At 42.5% G+C, this 21195-nt stretch overlaps 1 protein-coding gene across 6 annotated transcripts in view; it reads left to right on the forward strand.

Annotated features, from left to right (window-relative positions):
- Nucleotides 1-20943, forward strand: part of IFTAP (intraflagellar transport associated protein) — a 64075-nt gene extending 43132 nt beyond the window's left edge. For all 6 annotated transcript variants that reach the window (XM_014851021.3, XM_014851020.3, XM_014851019.3 and 3 more), the window contains 3 exons: nucleotides 142-208; nucleotides 10988-11127; nucleotides 19263-20943. In XM_014851021.3, coding sequence (XP_014706507.1) covers nucleotides 142-208; nucleotides 10988-11127; nucleotides 19263-19427 — 372 coding nt within the window. In that variant the 3' untranslated portion in view covers nucleotides 19428-20943. The remainder of the gene's footprint in view (nucleotides 1-141; nucleotides 209-10987; nucleotides 11128-19262) is intronic.
- The last annotated feature ends 252 nt before the right edge of the window (nucleotides 20944-21195 follow it).

Here is a 21195-nt window from a genome sequence, read left to right on the forward strand (position 1 = left end):
AAGACCTTGACCTGGGACTCAAAGTTAATGAGAAAAGTGGATTCAGTTGCTCACTTAAGTGTTGGGCAAGTGGATTCATTGATTCTTGAAGTTTTTTCTTTAGGTCTAAAATGCATAAAAATGATGTTAATCCTTTTCTAGGTAGACAATTTCCTAGATTTAGAAGATTTGGACACGGATGAAGAGATTAGGCCCCAGATGCCCACAGGTATGCTTGCTGTTTCCTTTCTGTACTGCTTGACCTCTTTCTAGAAACTACAAATAAGACTTTAGACAGCTTTTCCTTTTTTTGGCAATCCCTGCCACCACCTTCCCTGAGATAAGGAAAACTAGAGTCATGCAGTTTCTTCTTTCATAACAAAGATTTCAGCTGAAAGGTCAAAGCCTGTTGAAGATTGTAAGGTCTTTGGTCTTAAATGAAGTAAAGGTGCTCCCCGTCGCCACAGTTTACCAGGTGATTGATTTTTGGATAATTGTCTCAAGTAGAGCCATTTAAGTAAAATCTTTATTTCTTAGAAACACCATATTGTAAATTGAGATGACTTTTGAGTGATACAGAAATATCAATTGATTATAAAAATCAGAAAAATAGCAGAATTGATCATAAAATAAACAAAAAGAAAATAAGATCCAAATTTTTACTTTAATAAATGTTTATCAACTATGTGAACCAAACATTTAATACTAAAGATGTTATAAATGATTCTTCTGGGCAATTTTCCCACAAGGAGTGGGCTGGGGGTGCTTAAGGCTAGTCCACTGCTGTTTATACAGTGAGGCCTTCTCCTTTCCTGGGTGACATTTCTGTGCAAGCATAGGTGTCCTTTGTTGTTCAAAGGCCCTTTGAAATATGTTCAAAATTAGGGTTATTTTGAAAACTCTCGTTCCTGATTTAATATGCAAGGATATCTCACAGTCAGTGTTGACTGGGGGCAGGGGCCGTTTCCATGGGGGTTTGGTGGCTGGCGTTCGTGTGGGTTACAGCCTTCACGTGGTTGTAAAGTGGAGTCTGGGCCTTGTGGTTGAGGGAGGGAGGCTTATTTATAATCAGACAGGAGTTAGATGCCTGGGTGTAGTGTTCCGGGGCTGGCGACTCTCTGTGAATTGCCGTATAAGCCCCTGCTCTGGCTTCTCCAGTTGACTGAATTTGAGAGGCTTTGGTACTTGGAAGCAATTAACATTTTTATTGCTCTTCGGAGCATCACACAACTCCACTGAGAGGATGATTTTTCAAGCACTCCATTGCCCGGTAGACTTTGCAGATTTTTCGGTACTTGCTTGGTTCAGATAAGATCAGAGATCTAAAGGAATCGCATTTCCAGGGAGGGGTTCTCTTTACAGTAGGGTCCTCGGCAGCTGTGAGTTGCTATGTAAGAGCAGCCCAGGGGCTCCTGTTGGGTTAGGAGGGACAGGTAGGGGTTTATGAGGAAGCCGAGTTTGGTGAGCAGGTGCACTGTTTTGGGTGATTCAGGGAGAGGGGGCTTGTTAAAAATGCAGGTTCCTGGTCCTGTTCCCCAGAAAGAGTCTAATTCAGAAGGTCTGGTGGCGCCTAGTGATCCGCGTCTTTAACCGCTGCCCCGGGGCGTTCTGACACAGGTCGTCTCTGTGACACTTGGAGACATGGTTCTAGTCTGCGTGTCGTATATTTGCAATATAAAATGAATTTTGTAGGCAGGCACAAAAGTGTATGGATTGGGCATTTTTGCAGTAGTTTAAATTTCTTGCTTTCTGCCATAACGAGGAGGTCTGTATACTGACATCAACTGGCATAGCCAATGAATTGGATTTCAGTTATATCAATCTTTTGAATTAACTTTTTTACCTTTTCCGTTATTCTCACATTTCTTTAAATGTTTTTTCAAGTCATGTTCTTTTATTACCAGACGTATTTCTTCAGTTTAAAAGATGGCATGAAAACATCTCAGTAGTATGGTTTTTCCAGAAATCAGATAACAGGCGGTCTTGCATTTGCGTCTAGAAGGTTACTGAGGCTGAGCCACGTCTCAGTGGACCGGAATGAGCCAGTCAGGACGTTCCCACAAATAACCCTCAAATAACATGACAAGCTTGGCCGAGAAGCAACCGGGCTTCAGTGATCTAGTCCAATTACCCAGAAGACCGCCAGGGCTCCGCAGTTTTCAGAACGCACAATCTGGGTCATTTGAAAGGAAAAAGAAATTAAATAGTTTGTGCCAAGGTGAATTTTAGTTTGAGCCTAATTTGTGTTACACTTTAGGAATGTGAGCAGAAGGCAAATATTTATATCAGATGGGAAATGTGACATTTTCAGTAGGCAAGTTGCTTGTATAATTTTGGCAGCCGAGAGGTTTCCTGATTAGATTCCGTTGTTGTTTAAGCAGCAGATTTGCCTGGGGCGACAAGGAAGTGAGTTTTGTATTGTTTTTCTACCACCGACTTTATTGGTTCACCTTATTTGCGTGCTTGAATAGTCTCCGAGAGGCAGGAACGTGATTCTTTCCCAGGATTTGGCTTGTCACTTTGGCAGCCCGGTGGAGACAGTCTTTCAGGGGGGCTGCCTCAGCGCAGCGGCACTGAGCAGGTGTCAGAGGGTGACACTGGCCACAAAGTTTGGTGCCCTGTGTTTATCCGACATCAAGTTAACCACTTCTCCTCCTTTGAGTTTGAGAGAATGTGGTTAACCTGCTGGTTATTGCTGTCACACCCCAGACTGCTATCCAGAAGATCGTCATTCAGAATAGGTATTATTCTGCCGAGGCCATGGGAGTAGGGCGATCGTCTGGTCGTCTTTATTGTTCCTCTTCGCTTCGCCCAGCCTGTTCTCTGGCCGAGTGCCACTGGCTGACGAGGCTTTTTTGAGGTCTAGTTCTCACAATTATACTGTCTTAGACAAGTCTCTTGCCCAGAGGGTGTGTTTATGTGGTGGGTGATTGAGTTGGATGACAATGGGCAAGTGATTCCTGTTTGAAGATGGGCAGCCTCATCTGACTTCCATTTTCCAGCTCTCCAGCGCTCCCAATGCTAAGGAAGACAGCAGTCACCTCTTTTTTAAAAAAAATTCTTTTCTTATTGTCCACTTGACACAGGTTTATGCAAACTATGAATGACCTAGGCTTCTTCTTCAACAGATATTTAACAGCTGTGACTGGAGCCTGGCATATAATGAAAAATGAAACAGATCCAGTTCCTATTCTCATGGAATTCATAGTTTATTGGAATAATTAGACATTAAGCAGATAATCACAAATATGTGATCACAAATTGTTCTGATCTCATGAGACCCTATGGCAGGGAAACTTAAATTTGTCTGTGGGATCAGAGAAAGTTCTCTGAGTCCCTGAGATCTCAAGGATGGGTAACCATTAACTAGGCGAGGGGAGTGGGGTGAGAGTGAGGGGTGGCTAGGAGAGTATAGGAACAGCATGAGGAACAGCATGTGTAAAGGTCCTGAGTTAGGAGAAGATGGCGTATTTTAGCTAACTTATCATTTAGGCATTTCATTTATTTTGCACTTAGGACTGTTAAAAATCATTCTTTCCTTGCTTGGAAGATCACTAAAAACATTGAGAGGCAAAAATGCTTGCTTCAAGATGTTCCTCTATCCCCATTCCTCCAATTTTTGTATGTGCAAACTTATCCATCTATTAAGGTCCATCTTGAAAGCCATGTCAACCGCAAGGGCAGACCCGCTGCCCAGTCCTCATGACTGCATGAGGAAACTTCCACTCCACTCCTGAGAAGAGAACAGCCTTGCGAAGATAATTCTGCCTTTTCAACAGTTAATCCGCCTGTTTCTCCCCAAGGGAAAAGGAAGGCTTTCCTTAATTGGAGACACTGGGAAAAGACACTGTGTGTATAAGGATCAGCCCCTTCGTTTCTTCTTTGGGGTTTGTGCTGTTTGGAAGGGATCTGTCCTCTTCTGTGTGCCTGTGCCACTTTTCTTATAGTACACACACTTTAGACAGGGCCCAGGCCTGCCTTATGCAGTGGCTTTCAACCTTAGAGAGGCGTCGGAATCACTTGAGGGGCTTTAAAAAGAATACCTCGGATCCTTGGATCCTGCCTTTGGAGATTCCTTTTCAGTGGTCTGGGGTGTGTCGTGGGCATCGGCGGTCTCTACAGCTCCCAGGTGATTCTGATGCAAGTGGAGGCCGAGAGCCATCTCTAGGCAGACGTCTGGAGGCCTTGCTCTCGGAGGCCCTTCTCTCAGGGCTCCGAGGCAGGTGAAGCAGCTCGCCCACAGCTGGCTGGATGCCTGTCAGCTGTGCGGGCTTCTCTCAGGTGGGAGAACCCGAGGTAGGAAAGCTTGATAAATAAGAAGTCAATTGTGCCTGCAGGACGCGCTCCATTTTCAAATTCAGTTTTATTAGTTATAAAGCTCAGTTTGATCTGCATCTTTCTGACTCCTGTATATATTTCTCTTTTATTTCTGTGCTTAGAGATAGAGGGATATCATTTATTATCATGTCAGATGTCAGTCGCACTCATGAAATAATTCCTCTCTGATCTTCCCCACTTTCTCCTTGGATGGGCAGTAATCTTTCTCTTTTGCACTCCACTTTTATTTATTCTGCAGTTTTTTTCTTCAAAGTGTGTTTTAGTTAATGTGTCTTTTGAAAGCAGCATGTCGTTTACACATACATATATATCCTACAATTTTGACTTTTAATTGGAGGATTTAGTCCATTTACATTTAATGTAGTTGCTGATATATTTGGCTTTAAATCTATTATCTTACTATTTTGTTTTCTACTTGTCCTACCAGTTACCTGTTTTTTCTCTCATTTCTTGCCTGTTTTAGACTAATCAAGTATTGTTGTGTTATTATTTCATTGCCCCCTATTTTTGCTGGGTTGAAAATTCTAGGTTTATAATTATTTTCTTTCAATATTTTAAAGATGTTATTCTATTCTTTTCTGGTGTTAATTGTTGAAAACTGTTGAAAACCAGACAGAAATCTGATTGTCATTCCTTTGAAGGTGTAGTGTGTTTCCCTCAGTTGGCTGCATTTGTGACTCGGTTTTCAGGGATCTGACTGTGCCTTGCTGGTGTTTGACTGGGCTATATTTTGGTTGGGGTTTGTAGAGATTCTCGTGAGTGTTGGGAGAGTCTCAGCTGTTGTCTTTTCAAATATTGCCTGTGCCTGGACCCTTTTCACCTTGCTCATGGATCTCTTACACTCTTTTTTTGCATTTTCCATTCTTTTGTATTTCCTTTCTTGCTTCAGTTAGAATATTTTCTACTATCTATATTCTAGTTCACTAATCCTTTCTTGAATTATATCTAATCTTCTGTTAAAGCCATCAATATTTCAGTTATTTTAGTATTTAAAAGAGATTTGGAGTATCTATTTTTACAGATTTCAATTCTCTGCTGAAATTTTCCCTTTTTGTAATGTGTTTTTTGGAACATTTTAAAGTTCATGTCTTATAATTCCAATACCTGAGATCTCCTGTGGATCCATTCAGATGATTGATTTTCCCTTTTGAGCTGGTGTCTTTGTCTACCTGGTAATTTTTGTTTGAATGCTGAACATTGTGTATAAAATAATATGTAGGCTCTGGATGACATTATCTTCTTCTAGAGAAGCTTTTCTTCAGCATTTTGCCAGCAGTTAGAGTGGTCATAGATCACCTTGCTCCAGTCTGGGATGGAGCTCTTTAGGACTGGGTTTGGAGGGTTTGTGAGGGCCGCTCTGCTCTAGTTCTTGCTTACTTCTAGGGTGTAGCCCTTCGAGGTAATCACGGCCTCTCTCTCTTGGAGGCCCTGAACTCTGGTTTTTATCTTTAGCACTGTGAACCTGTTGCTAGTTCTTCCAAGCTTCTCCGCCTCTTAGCCTCTTTCTTCTTTGCTTCTCAATCTCTGCTTGTAAATCCATAGATGGCATGAGTTGAAAAGCAGCTTAGACTCTTGGACTCACTTCTCAGAGCTTTCCTTCTGTCTGGGATCTTGGCCCCTCAAGTTCTTGCTGCCCTAGTAGCTCCTCAGTGCCTGTAAGTAGTTGATTTTGGTATTTTATCCAGCTTTTCTAGTGTTGGTGGGAAGGTTGGACTGACACTAGCTAAACCAGTGGACCCCAGGGATGTGGTCTAGGAACTCCTTGGGAAACCCCAAGGTCTGAAGGTCAAATGTGTTGATGTTTGCATTGATGTCACAAAAGCAATGAGGAGTAAAGGTGGTGTAATTCAGTGTGAATCAAGCTCATGGCACCAAACTATGCTAGTAGTCATTATAATCCTCACTATTAGGAAATTGCAGTTAAAACAAATGCCAGTTTCTATTGAAAATGCCCTTGATAAAGTGGTAAAAATTATTTATTTTATTAAATCTTAATCTTTGAGTACACCTTTTTTAATGTTGTGTGTGCTGACGTAGTAAGTACAGTCCTTGCCTCCATATCTGTGGGTTCTGCATTCACGGATTCAAACAAACAAAGATCAGAAGGCCTAGGATGGCTGCATCTGCATTGAACACGTACTGACTTTTTCTTGTCATTGTTCCCTAAACGATACGGTATAACAACTTTGACATAGCATTTACACTGTATTAGATATTGTAAGTAAACTAGCGATGATTTAAAGTGTACGGGAGGATGTGGGTAGGTTGTATGCAAATACTATGCCATTTTATATCCAGAACTTGAGCATCCTAGATTTTGGTCTTTGCGGAGGTTCCTGGAACCAATCCCTGACAGATACCAAGGGGTGACTGTGCGCAGAAAGCACTTCTGCTGCATCCTGAAATGTAACAGTTATCTCGTGGAGAAGCTTGTGTGATTGAGTGATGTGCTGAACTAGTTTTGTTTCTTTCTTTCGTGGACCAATATTTTTACTTGAGAGATTGACTGACAGACAAATTATAGTTCTCGGAAATGAATGGAGCGAGCCTGCCTCTTCAAGACAAACAGCTGAGAGTATTCCTTGCCAGTGATAAAGCTGGCAATGGGTCAAGTGAAAATTAGGAAAACTTGTATCGAGTAGTGTGAGCTTGACAGCTTGCCAATATTTAAAGGTGTTTCTGATAAAATTGGTGATGTTAACTAATGTGATTTTTATACTGTATAATGAAATATGTCAACATTTGGAAGATCTACATAAAACAGTGAACCGGTATTTTCCAGATGACCAATTGATGATGTTACAGACTCATGCATAGGAGAAAGATCCGTTCAACGTGTAAGATAGACCAGTGAATTTTAATGTAACAGAATGAAAAAACTCACTGAGGCGTTTTCAGATTGCACATTGAAACTATTTTTAGAAACTTTGTAGTTTGTAAAGTCTGGTATGGTATTAAAGAGGAATGTCTACAATTATATAAAAAGACTATTACAGTACTCCTCCTTTTTTCCAACTACATATGTGTGTGAGACTATATTTCCTTCATTTACTTCAGTTGACATACATATTTCAAAAATTGAATGCAGAAGCAAATGTAGGATTCGTCTTCCTTCTCTTAGGGCAGATATTTAAAAAGATCAAAAAATGTAAAACTGCTTTTCTTCTTACTATTTGTTTTTGGAAGATAGATTTTGCATTAAAATATTTATTTTAGTATATAATGGCATTATTTTTAATGATTCGACAAATATCTGAAAGTTTGTCAGTTTTAATTTCTAATGTGGTGAATAGTGATAGATATAAACCACGTAAACAGAAGCTCTTTAGATTCTTCAAAAAATTTTAAGAACAAGAACCATTGAGATGGACCCTCATAACTGGAAGCTGTGTGCAGAAGAGGCCTGGATTACTAACGTATTTCTTATCTATATCCTTTTGGTCTTAGAGAACTCAAAATTTCAGAAAATTTTGGCCTTCTCTACATGGTAACAAAGAAACAGATTGGCTAATTTTATAACTATGCCAGGCAGGTTAAATATTATTATTGTCTAAACTATCTGCTGTCAAGTAGATTGCTTACTTTTTAATGTTGAATTAAATTAGGTGATTATAGCTTTTGACTTGCTAATCATTGACTAAATACAGAAAGACAAATGGCATGAACACATAGTGTATAAATATTGGAAATTCTTATCATGTAGTTGAGAAAGAAGAGATTGAAGTGTTTTCAACCACTCTTGCCATCCAACATCAAGATTCATTGTTGAGAGTGGCCTTGACTCTACAATGCACATTAGCCATGATGGTGGTATTTAGTTAAGACGAAAACAAGGCCTTTTGTTGTCTTAGAAACAACAATTAATAAGATCAGATTAAGTTCCTTTTGTTCTTTTTCTTTTTTTTGGTGAGGAAGATTGGCCCTGAGCTAACATCTATTGCCAGTCTTCCTCTTTTGTAGTTTTTTTCTCCCTAAAGCCCCAGTGCATAGTTGTATATCCTAGTTGTAAGTCTTTCTAGTTCTACAGTGTGGGACGCCGCCACCACATGGCCCGATGAGTGGTGTGTAGGTCCGTGCCCAGGATCCGAACCAGTGAACTCGGGGCTGCCAAAGTAGAACGCACAAACTTAACCCACTCACCCACGGGGCCAGCCCCCAGATTAAGTTTCTTAAAGCATTTCAGTTTTAGAAAGTTTTGCAGAGAACTTCAGAAACTCCATTCCCCACCATCAATGAGTGTAATCATTTTCTCCCCGAGAGAATATGAGTTTATGAATAACGCACCCATGATTGTAAAATGGCTGAAAGATAAGGTAGCTTTCTTCATAACCTATGTCTTACCAGACTATTCCCATCCATACTGGGTTCACTCTTTTATAAAACTGCCCTCTTCAGAGTTAAAGCTGTCCAATTTTGTTCTTGATTATTCTCTGATTTTATGTGGGAAAATCTTATCCCTGTAACAAAATTTAGTTTTTGAGGGTAAGGACTATGCCTACTTTACATCATCCACAATGTCCTTTTGGTAGGTGGACTCTTGGTACTTGCTGTTCAGTTTGAAAGTTGATAAGCAGGAAGTTAATTTTCTGTCTGCAGGGATTTGTTGAGCATTTACTGTATATAACGGGCAATGTTAAGCACCAGTAGCTCTGCATTTGTGCATCTTGCTTTCACCCTGGAGAAACAAATGACAAGGATTTAAAGTGTGGAGGATCCTGACTAGTTGTTTTGAATGAATTGTTCTCGTGGCAGTAGAATTTTTGTGAAAGAAGCCGTTTTGTCGAAAACCCTATCTTCTTTGCAAACATTAGGCAGGCGAACAGTTTCAGCAAAGGAATGGCAGTCATTCTCCTCGGTGCACAGTGCTGTCAATCAGATTTTAAAGAGCCCTGAAAGCAGGATTGATTTCGATTTCACATTTGAACTGGCGTTTGCACTGGCAGCCAGCGGGTCTGGTGGATACTGGTTTTCCCATTAAGAGGCGGGAACCTCTCCCTTCTCGCCTTTGTTGCTGGCGGGCCCCTGACGAGGCTTGTGCCAGTCCTCGGCAGTTACGCCAGGGAGCTCAGCCAGGGAGTTTGACTGCAAACTCATAAACAGGTGCACTAGAAAGGCAGTCTTTCCACCAACCTTATTGATTTTAAAATATCGCTTCTCTGGGTGTTAAATATAACGACACTTAACACTGCTCACCACGCTAACGTGCCATAGCAGTGGCATTTGTTGGTCCTGAGTTTGGATGTATAATCTGATAGATTTCAATAACATAGGTAAGGAAAATACTTAGTTAGAAGAGGCTCCTGTGACATGGAGGGCTGAGAGCACGCGCTCTGCAGGTGGGCTGTCTGCTCTGCCTCTTTCCAGCCACGGCCCCTCCAGTGAGCTCCCCTCAGTGCCTAGAGCCCATTGCCTGTAGAGCAGGAAAGAAGCGAGCTGTTGGGAGGCTTAGCTGAGTTAATGCATACACAATGTCACCTTATAAGTGTTTGACTATTATTATTGTTTTCATTTCTGCTAATTAATTAGATCATATTCTAAGATTTCAATAATTAGTTGTAGTAGAACTACCTTCTTCGCCATCCCCCTACCCACGTTCTCAGTTTCTAGGTTGTCTGACTGTGGTCTCTGTTGCTAGAGTCTTAAGAACTTCATGATCATGTTTTTTATGATGGTGATTGTCTGCAGTGGTGAGAGAGGTATTTCAAATAAATTTCAGTTTTTCAATATCAATACCTGCTCAATTATCTCCCTATATATGCTGCCACTGGCAACAGCCAAGGCATGCCTGTTGTTAATTAATCACTTCCAGTGAGAACTTAATTAGTGTCTTCATTAGGATCATCATTGAGTAGCAGGCAGCAGCACTGCACGCCAGCTGCATGTTCTTGGCCAGCTCCGGCAGCCATTCTGGTCCTCTGAAAACCCAGACCGAGCAGGAGACCTGCCGTGCCGCTGTGTGTTTCTGTCCTCCTTGAAGAAGTCTGTGGGGGATCATCAGTTGTCTGTGAGGCACCCCTGTTCTGCCACCCACGCAAAAATCAGGGAACATGTCCACTTGTAACGGATCGATCAGAAGACCAAGATTGGTTATCGAATTCTTGTGATTGTGCTAAACAAGCTGGAAACACGTTGTTGTTGTCTGCAAGCGAAGAAAACTAGACCATGTATTCTGAATATGACAGAGTATTTCATTTTTCTGCTGAAAGTTAAAATTCTTTCCTCTTGGCATCATTGTTTTTAAATATGTTTTTGAAGTATTGCTGTCTCGTTACAGGATGAAATCAGCACTCCATTTCCTTTCTCTCCATCCTCAGGAGAAGATGGGAAAAGGAGGCAAAAGTAGCATCTTCTCTCCTTATTTTCCTCTAGAAGCAGGAATTGGCTTGGGGGTGAGAGGCAAAACCAAGTTACTCCCAAAACAATGTTTCTCCAGACTTTTGGATGGGATGTAACTTTGCAACAATAAGATATAAATAAATGCACCAGTGGCTGCTCTTGTATAGAAAGGGGAATCCTTCCGGTCAGGTTCCTAAACGAGGACAGGCAGCGTGAGCTGGGCCACCTGACTTGAGCGTCTTTGCTTCGTTCTTTTGCCTATTAGAGGCTTTAGGTGGGTGAGGTCAGTCGTGAGCGTGGTGAAAGGATCAGTGAAGTATTTTGTATCCAACAGACTTGCTGCTGCTTCCGGGAGAAGTGGAGCCGGATGCGAGCGCCAGTGCTCCCTCTCACGTCCCTTCCGTGGCCCAGCCTCTTCCCCCTGGAGGAAAGCCCAGGCGCGCCAGGAAAGGAGCAGACAAGCAGAGGGAAGAGGTACTCCACAGGGAATTCCGTCTGTCTCAGAATTGCCTTGATTTTGTAACCTGTCCTTTCAGAGAAATGCTGCTTTACATATATGCTTTCGTATTTTTCTCATGGGAAAATTTAGAATTCAGCTTGCTTAATTGGGTCCCTCTCACTGCCATCTATCTCAAATGTGTGTATATCTTTTTTAACACAGAGAGCAATTATGTCTTTATGTGGAAACTGTATTTGTTTCATGATGTACGCCGTGCTGCCGGACAGTGCCACTGCGGACTACGCACTAGAAAGGACGGACAGTTTTCTTATCTCTTTGAGTCTGAACTGGCCGTTTTTCTCTTTATTATTGTTTCCGAGGTCCCATAAACGTCTTGCATTAGTTAAGGTAAGGCAGGCTGTTATAGTAGAGCATCCCGAGGGTAATTCAGTGGCTGGAGGAGATAGAAGTGAATTTCTCTCCTCTAACAGTCTGCGGAGCCTTGAAAGTGAGCAGGTGGCTCTGTCCCCTGCGGTCAGCAGGGGTCCAGGCTCCTTCTCTCTGGATCTCCACTCTGCCTTAGGATGCTGTCCTCACGTGCACATCTAAGTCAGGTCACCGTCCTACCTGGAGGGGCAGCGGCTGAGGGCATGGGGACAGCGTGTCCCCCAAGACTCAGGATTCTGGACTCTCCATTTCTACTCACATTCCATTGGTGACCGCTCAATCACATGTTCCTCCCTGCCAGCAGCGAGGCTGGGCAATGTCATCGGGCCATGTGCTTGACACACAGGGGAGAACGGGCTCTCCACCACGTTTGCTCTTCCAAATGCACAACTTGAAAGTCGTCTTTGCCATCATCTGCAGCTCTTCTGCATATACATAACCACGTGCACCAGCCGAGGCTGCTGGGGGTGCCAGGTAGTGACCTTTATCATCCTTTTCACTCTCAAAGGGGATCAGGCACAAGGAGTTGCTAAGGGCTCTGTATTATTGCTGCCTAATAAACCCCCAAGGTGTTTCTTGGTTATTTAATCATTCAGGTCCTAGTCTTGTTGCTTGAAGATATTCTGTTATGGAAGCAGTCGCTCAGTCAGAAGTAATCCACACATTTCAATCTTTAATTGCCCCTTTCTTGTAGAAATTTTGTTCACGAACATCACAGAAGTATATCTAGGATGCTTGCAGGTTTATATTAAACCTCTAAATTGGTTACCAGATAAACTGGTTAGGACAGTCACTTCTCAATATGCTTTTGGATCATGGATTGCTTTCTCTGAGTGGTAAGAAGCTAAAACCGCAAGGTTGTTTCTAACAGGAATCAGTTTCTTTTAAAGATTGTTCATGGTCTTGACTTCACGTGTGACCATACAAATTATTGGACCGGGCAGTGCTCATGGTGCCTGTAATTGTGCCCTTATGGAAATCGTTATGATGGCCTACCAGTTAAAGGTCGGCAAGCTCCTTTTCATTGGCCCAGGTGTGGTTCCCGGGCCCAGAACCACACCTCTCGTCTGTCAGCAGCCATGCTGTGGCAGTGGCTCATGGAAGAACTGGGAGAATTTACAACTCTACACAACTGTGTACTGGAGCTTTTGGCAGGGGAGAAGGAGGAAGATTGGCAACAGATGTGAGCTTAGGGTGAATCTTCCTCTGCAAAAAAAAGGTTTCAGTTGATGGGTTAAAAAAAACCCAGTGATTTCTGGAAACTTCATAAAGCCAGTAAAATGCAAGTTAGAACCTTGTGTATGGTTGTATCTTTAAAAGGACTATAAATTTCTTCTCCCAAAAACACAAATGTTTTTTAATAATGAGATCAAAATTTTTGTGCTGGCAAACTCGTGAGACATAGATGAGTAGCTTTTGCTGTTTTGAATACCCAGGGTAATATCTTGGTTGGGATTTTTATTTCTAACAACTGTTTGTTAGAGAAACTTTTCAGAACTGTCTAGAATCACAATACTGCACAATCCTGCCTTGTTTTAATAGCATTAATCTCATTTTAAAGTACTCAAAGCCAGTAAGAGAGCATAATCATCAATTTCTAGCAAATATGTCCTGTAAGGCCTGCCCGGGGGCTGTTTTGGGCCAGAGATGGTAGTTGCTTTCTGTAATAAATGTATCGTGGATGTCCCGACTTCTTCTTAATTGCCTAATAAGAATCGATAACTTCCTGATATGAATTGGACCAATTTAATTTTTCCCCTCATTTTATCATGGTTTTATGCATGTGCATTTATTTCTCCCTTAAAGTCAAACGTTTTCCAAGAAGCTTCCACTTTCCATTTGTAAGTAACTTCTTGCCTTAGTTACTCTATTTTGATGAATTTTGGAAGTTTTGAACAGCTTTATAGAGCAAAAAGAATTCACGTTAGGAAGATGAAAAATTGTGATTTCTGCTCCCCCTGCCAACGGTAGAGGAGGTCACAGAAGAAGCTTTTACGGTATTTTAATGGGAGACCTTTGTTTTTCCAATTCATGGTGGGACTCTAAAATTTCTCACCTATAGTTTATTTACCATATTACTTTGTAAGATAACTTGCAGCTAAATGCAGCTATTATTGATTTGAGCCTTAGTTCTGTTTTCTTTAATTTGCCCATGTGTATGATGAATGAAAGTGATTCCTTGTGTAACAGTGTCTTTCTTAGAACGAGTCATAGGAGCAATTTGAAGGAAACTAGCAGTTTTCTAATGGTGTACGGATTCCATTCCCTGAGAGGCTACAGGAAGATTTCAATTAGATTTGAAATTAGACACCTGAAATCCACATATTTCTCTCAGCTCCTTAGGCAAAAATAACAAGTTAATAACTGAATTCACAGTTGTTGTCTCTGTAGCAGTAGGGGATTTGGTGTTCCATTACACAGAGTCTGCTCTTTGAAATAAGTCATAATTTCAGTTTGTAACCTAAAGCCTCGGAGACACAGAGCTTTGAACCCCAAAATGAACCTGACTTGAGAGAAGAGAATTCCCAGTGTGCACAGGAGCCAACAGCTGAAGTACGTAAATAGCATCGCAACTTTACTCTGTTTCAAAAGCTGTCGTTTCAAAGATCACAGTGATGTCTTCTGAGTTTCAGTGTGCGTCTCATTTCACTGTGAATTACACATGCGCCTCTTGTCTTGGAAGACTCTAAATTCACTCCTGTGTGTCTTCATAAGCTTACTTAATTAAAACGCAAAAAAGTCAAGCAGGGGCGAGTTCAGTGCTGTGCGTACAGTAGACATGCAGCAACTGCTGAATGACCAGACAGACAAAAGCCCTCACTACCTGCTGGAGGGATCTCCTGGGATCATAGCACGGTTAGGGCCATCCTCTCCTTTCTTCTCTGTTGGTTCGTTCTCCTCAGCGTGTGCACTGGCTCAGGTCTCTCCCATCCTTAACAAAATGAAACAAAACAAAAGAAAAAGCAGCCTTCCCTTGACCTTGGACGACCTTTGGCTGCTGTCTGTTGTCTTTCCTCTCTTCATCCAGACTCCAGAAACCATTAGAGTCCACTCTGCTAGTTGACTCTGCTTCCTTTCCCCTCATTCCTCATTCGACATGCAAATGTCATTGGCTCCAGTCACCCTCCTGGACGTATTCAGAATAAAGGTAACAGTTACTTTGTAGTTGTCCAATCTCAAAGGACACTTTCAGTCTTTGTTTTAATGGCTGTCTCTCCTGTGTTTCCACCGTCAGTCTTCCCTGACACTGGGAGTCCGCGGGTTCTCCCTTCACTGCTGTCCGTTCTGTGTGCATTTCTCTGGTTGTTCATTCCCTGCCTCCACCCACCCCTTCTGAGTTGGGGTTCGTCGGTGTTCCTTCCAGACCTCTGGCTCTTCCCGCTCACGATCCATTTTCATCTGCAGGTTTTACGTGTATGCCTCCGTGTCTGTATTTCCAGCTTCAGGCCTTTTTCTGAGCTCCAGGTTGTGTTTTAGTTGTCTGTTGATCTCTCTGTCTGGGTTCCTTTAGGGTACCTTCACATCAGCTTGTGGAAAACTGAGCTTATCTTTACCCGCTTCCCTTCCTGCATTCTTGCTCTTCTTTTCTTTCTGTATCCAGACCAGTTATCGAGTGCTGCCATGTTCCTCTCTGAGATTGTCAGATCTCTGCTGTCTGCGCCATGCTCTCACTAGGAGCTTCAGCAGGCCGCTGCCCTAGTCTGCTGACTCCAAATTGACCCTCTGTTTAACCTCCACAGTGACCTCTCTAGGTGCACTGGCCGCAGGGCAGGGCATCTTTCAGTTTGGGACACGCCTGTGTCTCCAGCCCCTGTCTCATTGTGGGCGCTCAGTGAACATTAGAGTGAGGGAAGGAATTTATCTGCAATGCATAGAAGACTAAGGATCTACTGTGCTTTCAAAAAATCCTTCAGGGACCTTCCATCATCTCTAGGATAAACGGCACGTAAGACCTGTCATGACCCAGCACCGTCTTCCTCTCTTGCCACCCTCTGCCTTACGCTTTATGCTCCGACAGCACTGAACTACTTGCAGATTCACGTGTGAAATTCTGTATCTTATTTCCGTGGGCTGCTTCTGAGAACTCCCCTTGTCTGCAAAGCTCTCCTTCCTTGAACCTTGTTAGTTAATATTACCCTTTAAGATTCGCTTAGATATCACCTCTTCCAGGAAGCCGTCTCTGGTTCCTTCCCAATGCCTTCCACCTTGGCCTGGGTTAGGCGTCCCTTCTCTGTTCCCGTCACCCCCTAACTATACCATTTGTACTTACTACATTTCACTCTAGTGATTTTTTATGTGTCTGTCTCATTTCTCTCATTTCACACAAGTCTTCATCTTTGTATCCTCAACACCTAGCACATGACTAGAATTTAATAAGAACATAGTGTTTGTGGAAAGAATGGAAAATATCTGAAGGACATTTGTCCGACATTTTGACTCAGGAATATACTGGCAACATTGCAGGATGGGGTGACAGTGACACCAAATGATTTAAAATGTCTTGAATATCGTATTTTGGCATTGCAAATAAAATTATTACTCTTCTTGGTTTCCTGCTTTTATATTTCAGTGTTTAACCGATTGCCTAGAGAATTAATCTAATAGCTGCTGTTAATAACTCAGTTTCTAAGTGAAGAAATTGACATTTTTAAGTACACTTTTATACCTTTGAGTGTATTACAAATGAATAATTCTTGTGTTGGCATCACATTTATTGACTAGCTAAAAACTTTATTCTTTGCTCTTGTTTTGTTTAATACCAAATGACTGATGAAGGAAATCGTGCTCCGTAACAGAGAAGAATTTAAGTGTCTGAAAAAAAACTTAAAGGAAAATAAGATTTTTCCACTTAAGGGTAAATTCTGTATCCTTAGCACCATGATGTTGGCTGTTATGGCCGCCAGGTATGCTAGGAGCTCAAGGGAGAGGAGTGAGGATGATGGGTTGGGCCATATCCGGGAGGACTGACTTGGCCCTGGGAGCGAGCCCCTATCAGAGATCTGGAAGTCCGGCAGACAGGCCTTACTCTCGCTGGGTTGCTGACACAGGTGGTCTTGGGTGCGGATGAGTGGGAGGCGAGTAGGATTTCCTGGCAGGTGGCCATGCGCGACTGAGAGCGAGTCCAGCTTCAGACTTGCCCCTCCACGCCCCTGGAACCCTTTTTGCGTTCCTTTGTCGGAGAGCGTGGTACGTGGTATTGAAATCATTCACTTACCTCTATCTTCACCCTGAAGTTAGGAAACCTCGTGGACACAGATGTTGCTTTTTTCATCCTGTGTCCCAGTATCTATTATGTATTAACCACTCATAAGCGTTTATGGCGTGAACGCGTGAAGGTGGGGTGGGAATGGAGGGTTGTTTGTGTCGTGTAGAGCGAGTGTGAGGAGGAGCGTGGTGTCGTGGGGACTTGAGCTCAGCAAGGGGATTTCTCTGTTTGAAACTGTGCTCCGGCCTCCGAGGGAGGTCGGTGAAGACACTGTGGCTGCCTTGAGCGAGAGTGGCCAGTGAGATCTTGGCAGCTTTTAGAGGCCTCGGGTTGGGGGTGCAGTGGGAACACGTGGGGACGGGCAGCCTGAAATTGGTGGACACGTGGATGCCAGGCCTCTCAGGGGGCATAACAGGGCAGCGTGAATGCCATCACACTGAATGCACGAGGGGGTGGGGCTCCCCTCGGCATCTGCCAGGATCCATAGCAATGGCTCAGGATGGGGTTGCTGCCAAGGCTGCCCGCCTCGCTGCTTACCGCTGAGTGGAGCTGGAGAGGCAAGGATGCTTGTATTCAGAAATGAACCTCCTGTGTCATTGTGTACGTGTTTCTTCATTTGAGACAGTCTACGCACCATTGCCCTACTGTCACTTTGCTTGTGGCGATGGTAAATTTAATCTCAGAAAGTGACCAAAGTGGACAGATTAGCCACTCTGCAGACCGACTCACCGTGTACAGCTGCTCTTTGCAAGACAGTCATGGATCACGTGGAGCCTCGAGTACATTTGTTATGATAGGTGATGGGAATTGTTTAGCTTATTCAGAAAAGGTCTTTTCTCCCAAAGAGCTGACTCAGCTTAATGAAAACTTCAAGGTGGATCTTTACTGCTGTCTTTGTTGAGAGGGTGAAGCTTTCCATGAAGCACATTGCCCTGGATTCAAATCTTGCTTCTCCCCCTTACGGACTGTAGCCTGGGGCAAGTACGTAAGCCTTCAGAGCTTCCTAAAATGGGGGTAACAATGCTTCCAGGTAGTGTTGTTTCAAGATTACTGCTAATCCCCATGTGGTTCTGAGTACTGGGGCTGGCGCCTGGTGGGAACTCACTCAGGGCATCTCCAATTGTTGTCTTTGCCAGGGAAGCATACACTTTCTAATAGAGGAGACGAACAAGTCTCTGAAAGTTGTTCCCTTGCTGGCTTTACTAGGAAAGGATGATAGATGGCTGGGTGTGTGCCGTTAGCCCTGCGCATCGAACCGCAAGGTGCAGCTTGCCCAACAGATAGGAGATACCTGCTTTTCATGGCTTGTTTTTTTCACCTTCAATAACAGCACATAGTTTCTGAGCTATAAGCTCCATTTTCAAGAACATTGCAAAAGCCACTCAATGGGATCATTTTCCATGCCAGAATATTAAAAGCTGATTATTAATTCAGGGCACTTTTTTCATTTTTGTCTAAACCATAGTTTTCAGTTATTTCAGCATAACCATCCGTATGACAGAGCTACAGAGCGGGGCTGAGGGGTTTCGTCCTCTCACACCTTTGCTTTTGGGGAGACCGCGTAGGGTGATACAGTGCGAGTAAGGCATTCTCCTCTGGTTTATTGGAAAATAGGGTTTTTAATCTACCTTCCTTGAGGAAGACTTTAAAACTCACAGATTGTGAATAAATAAATACAAAATCATTACATTTCTTTACAGCTACTCAGACTTATGATAAATTCTGTAATATTTTTAAAATTCTTGGTGGGGAAAAAGGAATCCTGGACTTTTTAATTTAAGCTGAGACTATGTGTTTAATTCCTACTGTTTGTGGCCCAGGAATTATATGTGTTATTTCAAGAAGTAAGGATATTAAGTATAGGGTATTTTTATCTTTGAAACTTATGTTTTATTGATGCAAGTCTTTTTTTTTTGGTGAGGAAGATTGTCCCTGAGCTAATATCTGTGCCAATCTTCTTCTGTTTTGTAAATGGGATGCCGCCACACTGTGCTTGATGAGTGGTGTGTAGGTCCATGCCTGGGATCCAAACCTGTGAACCCCGGGCTGCTGAAGCAGAGTGCGCTGACTTAACCACTGTGCCACCGGGCTGGCCCTTGATACAAGTCTTTTTTTGTAGATGGTGAAAATGTATTTAAGGCTGATCAAAATATTAAGGTATACTTTCTCGCATTTTAATATAGCTCTAAGTTTTTTCATATGCCTCCAGCCCTAACACTACAAGTGGTAAAAATGTCATGAATGTGTGCAAAAGAGACTTCCTGATTCTTGCCGTGGGCGGAATTAGCTAATGATGTTCTTTCAGATGCAAGATGGTGCAAATGGGCATATTAACAGGCTTAAATTAGGTCAAATTGAATAATTGAATTTATTCCTTTACTTAAAAACAGCTTAATCAGCTGAGAGTTCTGAAGTCTAAGAAAAGTTAATTAAATATTAATAGAGAATTTATGTTTTCAACCTTATCTTCATTTACAAAGATTGTATATGATTTTCGTCCTTTGTTATCTTTAATAGATGCTCGGGGACGAAGTCCAGCCCTTCTCACTTGATGAAGAATTCGATTATGATGCTGTGACGCTCACCCCCAAGTTCACCCCTGCAGAGATGGATGCCATCAAGGAGCTGTCCGCGCAGAAGGGAGAGAACTCCAGCACAGACGCAGAGGGACCCCGGGACTGACTCACCAAGACAGCTTCGTGCTTATTTTTATTTTGTCCTTATTCGAGCAACGTTAAAATAAAAGATAAACCTCCTGTAGCCCCCTTTGTGGAAGTTTATGTTTGTGTTGATTTATCAGTTATTTGGAAGTAGGAGATGCAACTAAGAACACCAGAAATCTCTGCCCTCACAGAATTCTCTCTGTCCCATTGTGCTGCGTCCCCTGGCTGGTAGGTAGGGGCAGATGAGGTGGGAAGTGGGGGCAGAAAGCCTCACCTGCAGGAGGGTCCGTTTTGCTGAGGGTACTGCAACCAGGTAATGAGGGGGTGTTGTAACAGAGATTCCAAACGGCATCCTGCCTCCTTGAGGGTGCAGGACAATCGCCCGTGCAAAACACGCTGTAGCACATAGAGAGGCGATGTTGTGGGTGGGGCGCTGGTCCTGGCTACCCAGAGACAGCGGGTGAACGTGAGTGCTGAGAGCTGGGCTTCCGGGATGGATTGGTGGGGAAGGCTTCGCTGAAAAAGAAGGCATCTGAGAGTTGATTGTGTGTTACATATTAAATTCTTGTACTTTGTTGTTGCCATTAAGCCACGTGTGATGATAGTTACCAGGCGCAAGGAAAGCTCTCTATCTCCAGAAGCTTAAATATACTTTAAGAAGGCAAGACATCGAGAAGACAACTCGAGAGTGTAGGAACACATTATGAAGTGTTAATTGTGTAGAATACCCATAAATGCGTTAAGGGAAGGAGAAGACAGGGGTCAGGCACAGAAGGGGGAATGGTGTCTATGAAGTCATTTTATTATTGAAGGAACCAGCAACAAATCCAATCACTTAGTCTGAATTAGTTTTCATACAGGCCTGTGTGTACGTGTGTGTGTGTGCGTATGCGTAAAAACTTCCATTTATATTCCTTACAAAAGAATGCTCTTGATTTAAAGATGTGATAGAGTGAAGTGATTGTCACATCTGTTTTTCTTTATCTAGTCAACAGACTTTCATAAAACCCCTCGGCACACATTTATGCGCCCAGCCTTATTCCTGGCGATGGCAGGATACAAGTGAATTAGACACGGCCTGATTTATCGGGGAAGACAGATGTATATACGAATATTTACGGTAGAGCCGCACCATCCCATGTAACAGCCAGTAGCTGCGCGTGGCTCTTGGGCACTTGAAATGTTGCTAATGTGACTGAGGAACTGATCTTTAAATGTTACTTAATTTTATTTTAATTTAAAGCAAAAACTTGACATTTGATGCAGTTAGAAAACTTTCAAGTACATTTGGAACAACTTGGGTATATGAATCTACTTTTTCAACTGTAAAGTTTATGGCATCAATACAGATCAATTATTTCTTAGGACAACTTAGTGTCTAAATTTAAAATATGCTTTAAATGTAAATACACATTGGATTTTGAAGAATATGAAAAAAATGTAGAATGCCTTGTTATAGTTTTTGTATTGATTACATGTTGAAATGATAATATTTTGGATATATCTGGTTAAATAAAACATTAAAATTCACTTAATTTCTTTTTACCTTTTGAATGAGGCTACTAGAACATTTAAAATTACACACGTGGCTTTCATATTTCTCTTTGACAGCACTGCAGTAGAGGGCAATCTGTGTTGTAAGAGGTGTGTCCTAAGAGCTACTGTGGCAAAGCAAGTTGGAGTTAATCATGGCGTGGAGAGGGGGGGAGTCTTCCTGGAGGAGGTGACATTTGAGCTTGGTCAGGAAGAGTCGGTGGGAGGTTTTGATGGGAGGCTGTTAGAATAGT

This window comes from Equus asinus, chromosome 17 (assembly GCF_041296235.1).
Source record: "Equus asinus isolate D_3611 breed Donkey chromosome 17, EquAss-T2T_v2, whole genome shotgun sequence".
NCBI lineage: Eukaryota > Metazoa > Chordata > Mammalia > Perissodactyla > Equidae > Equus > Equus asinus.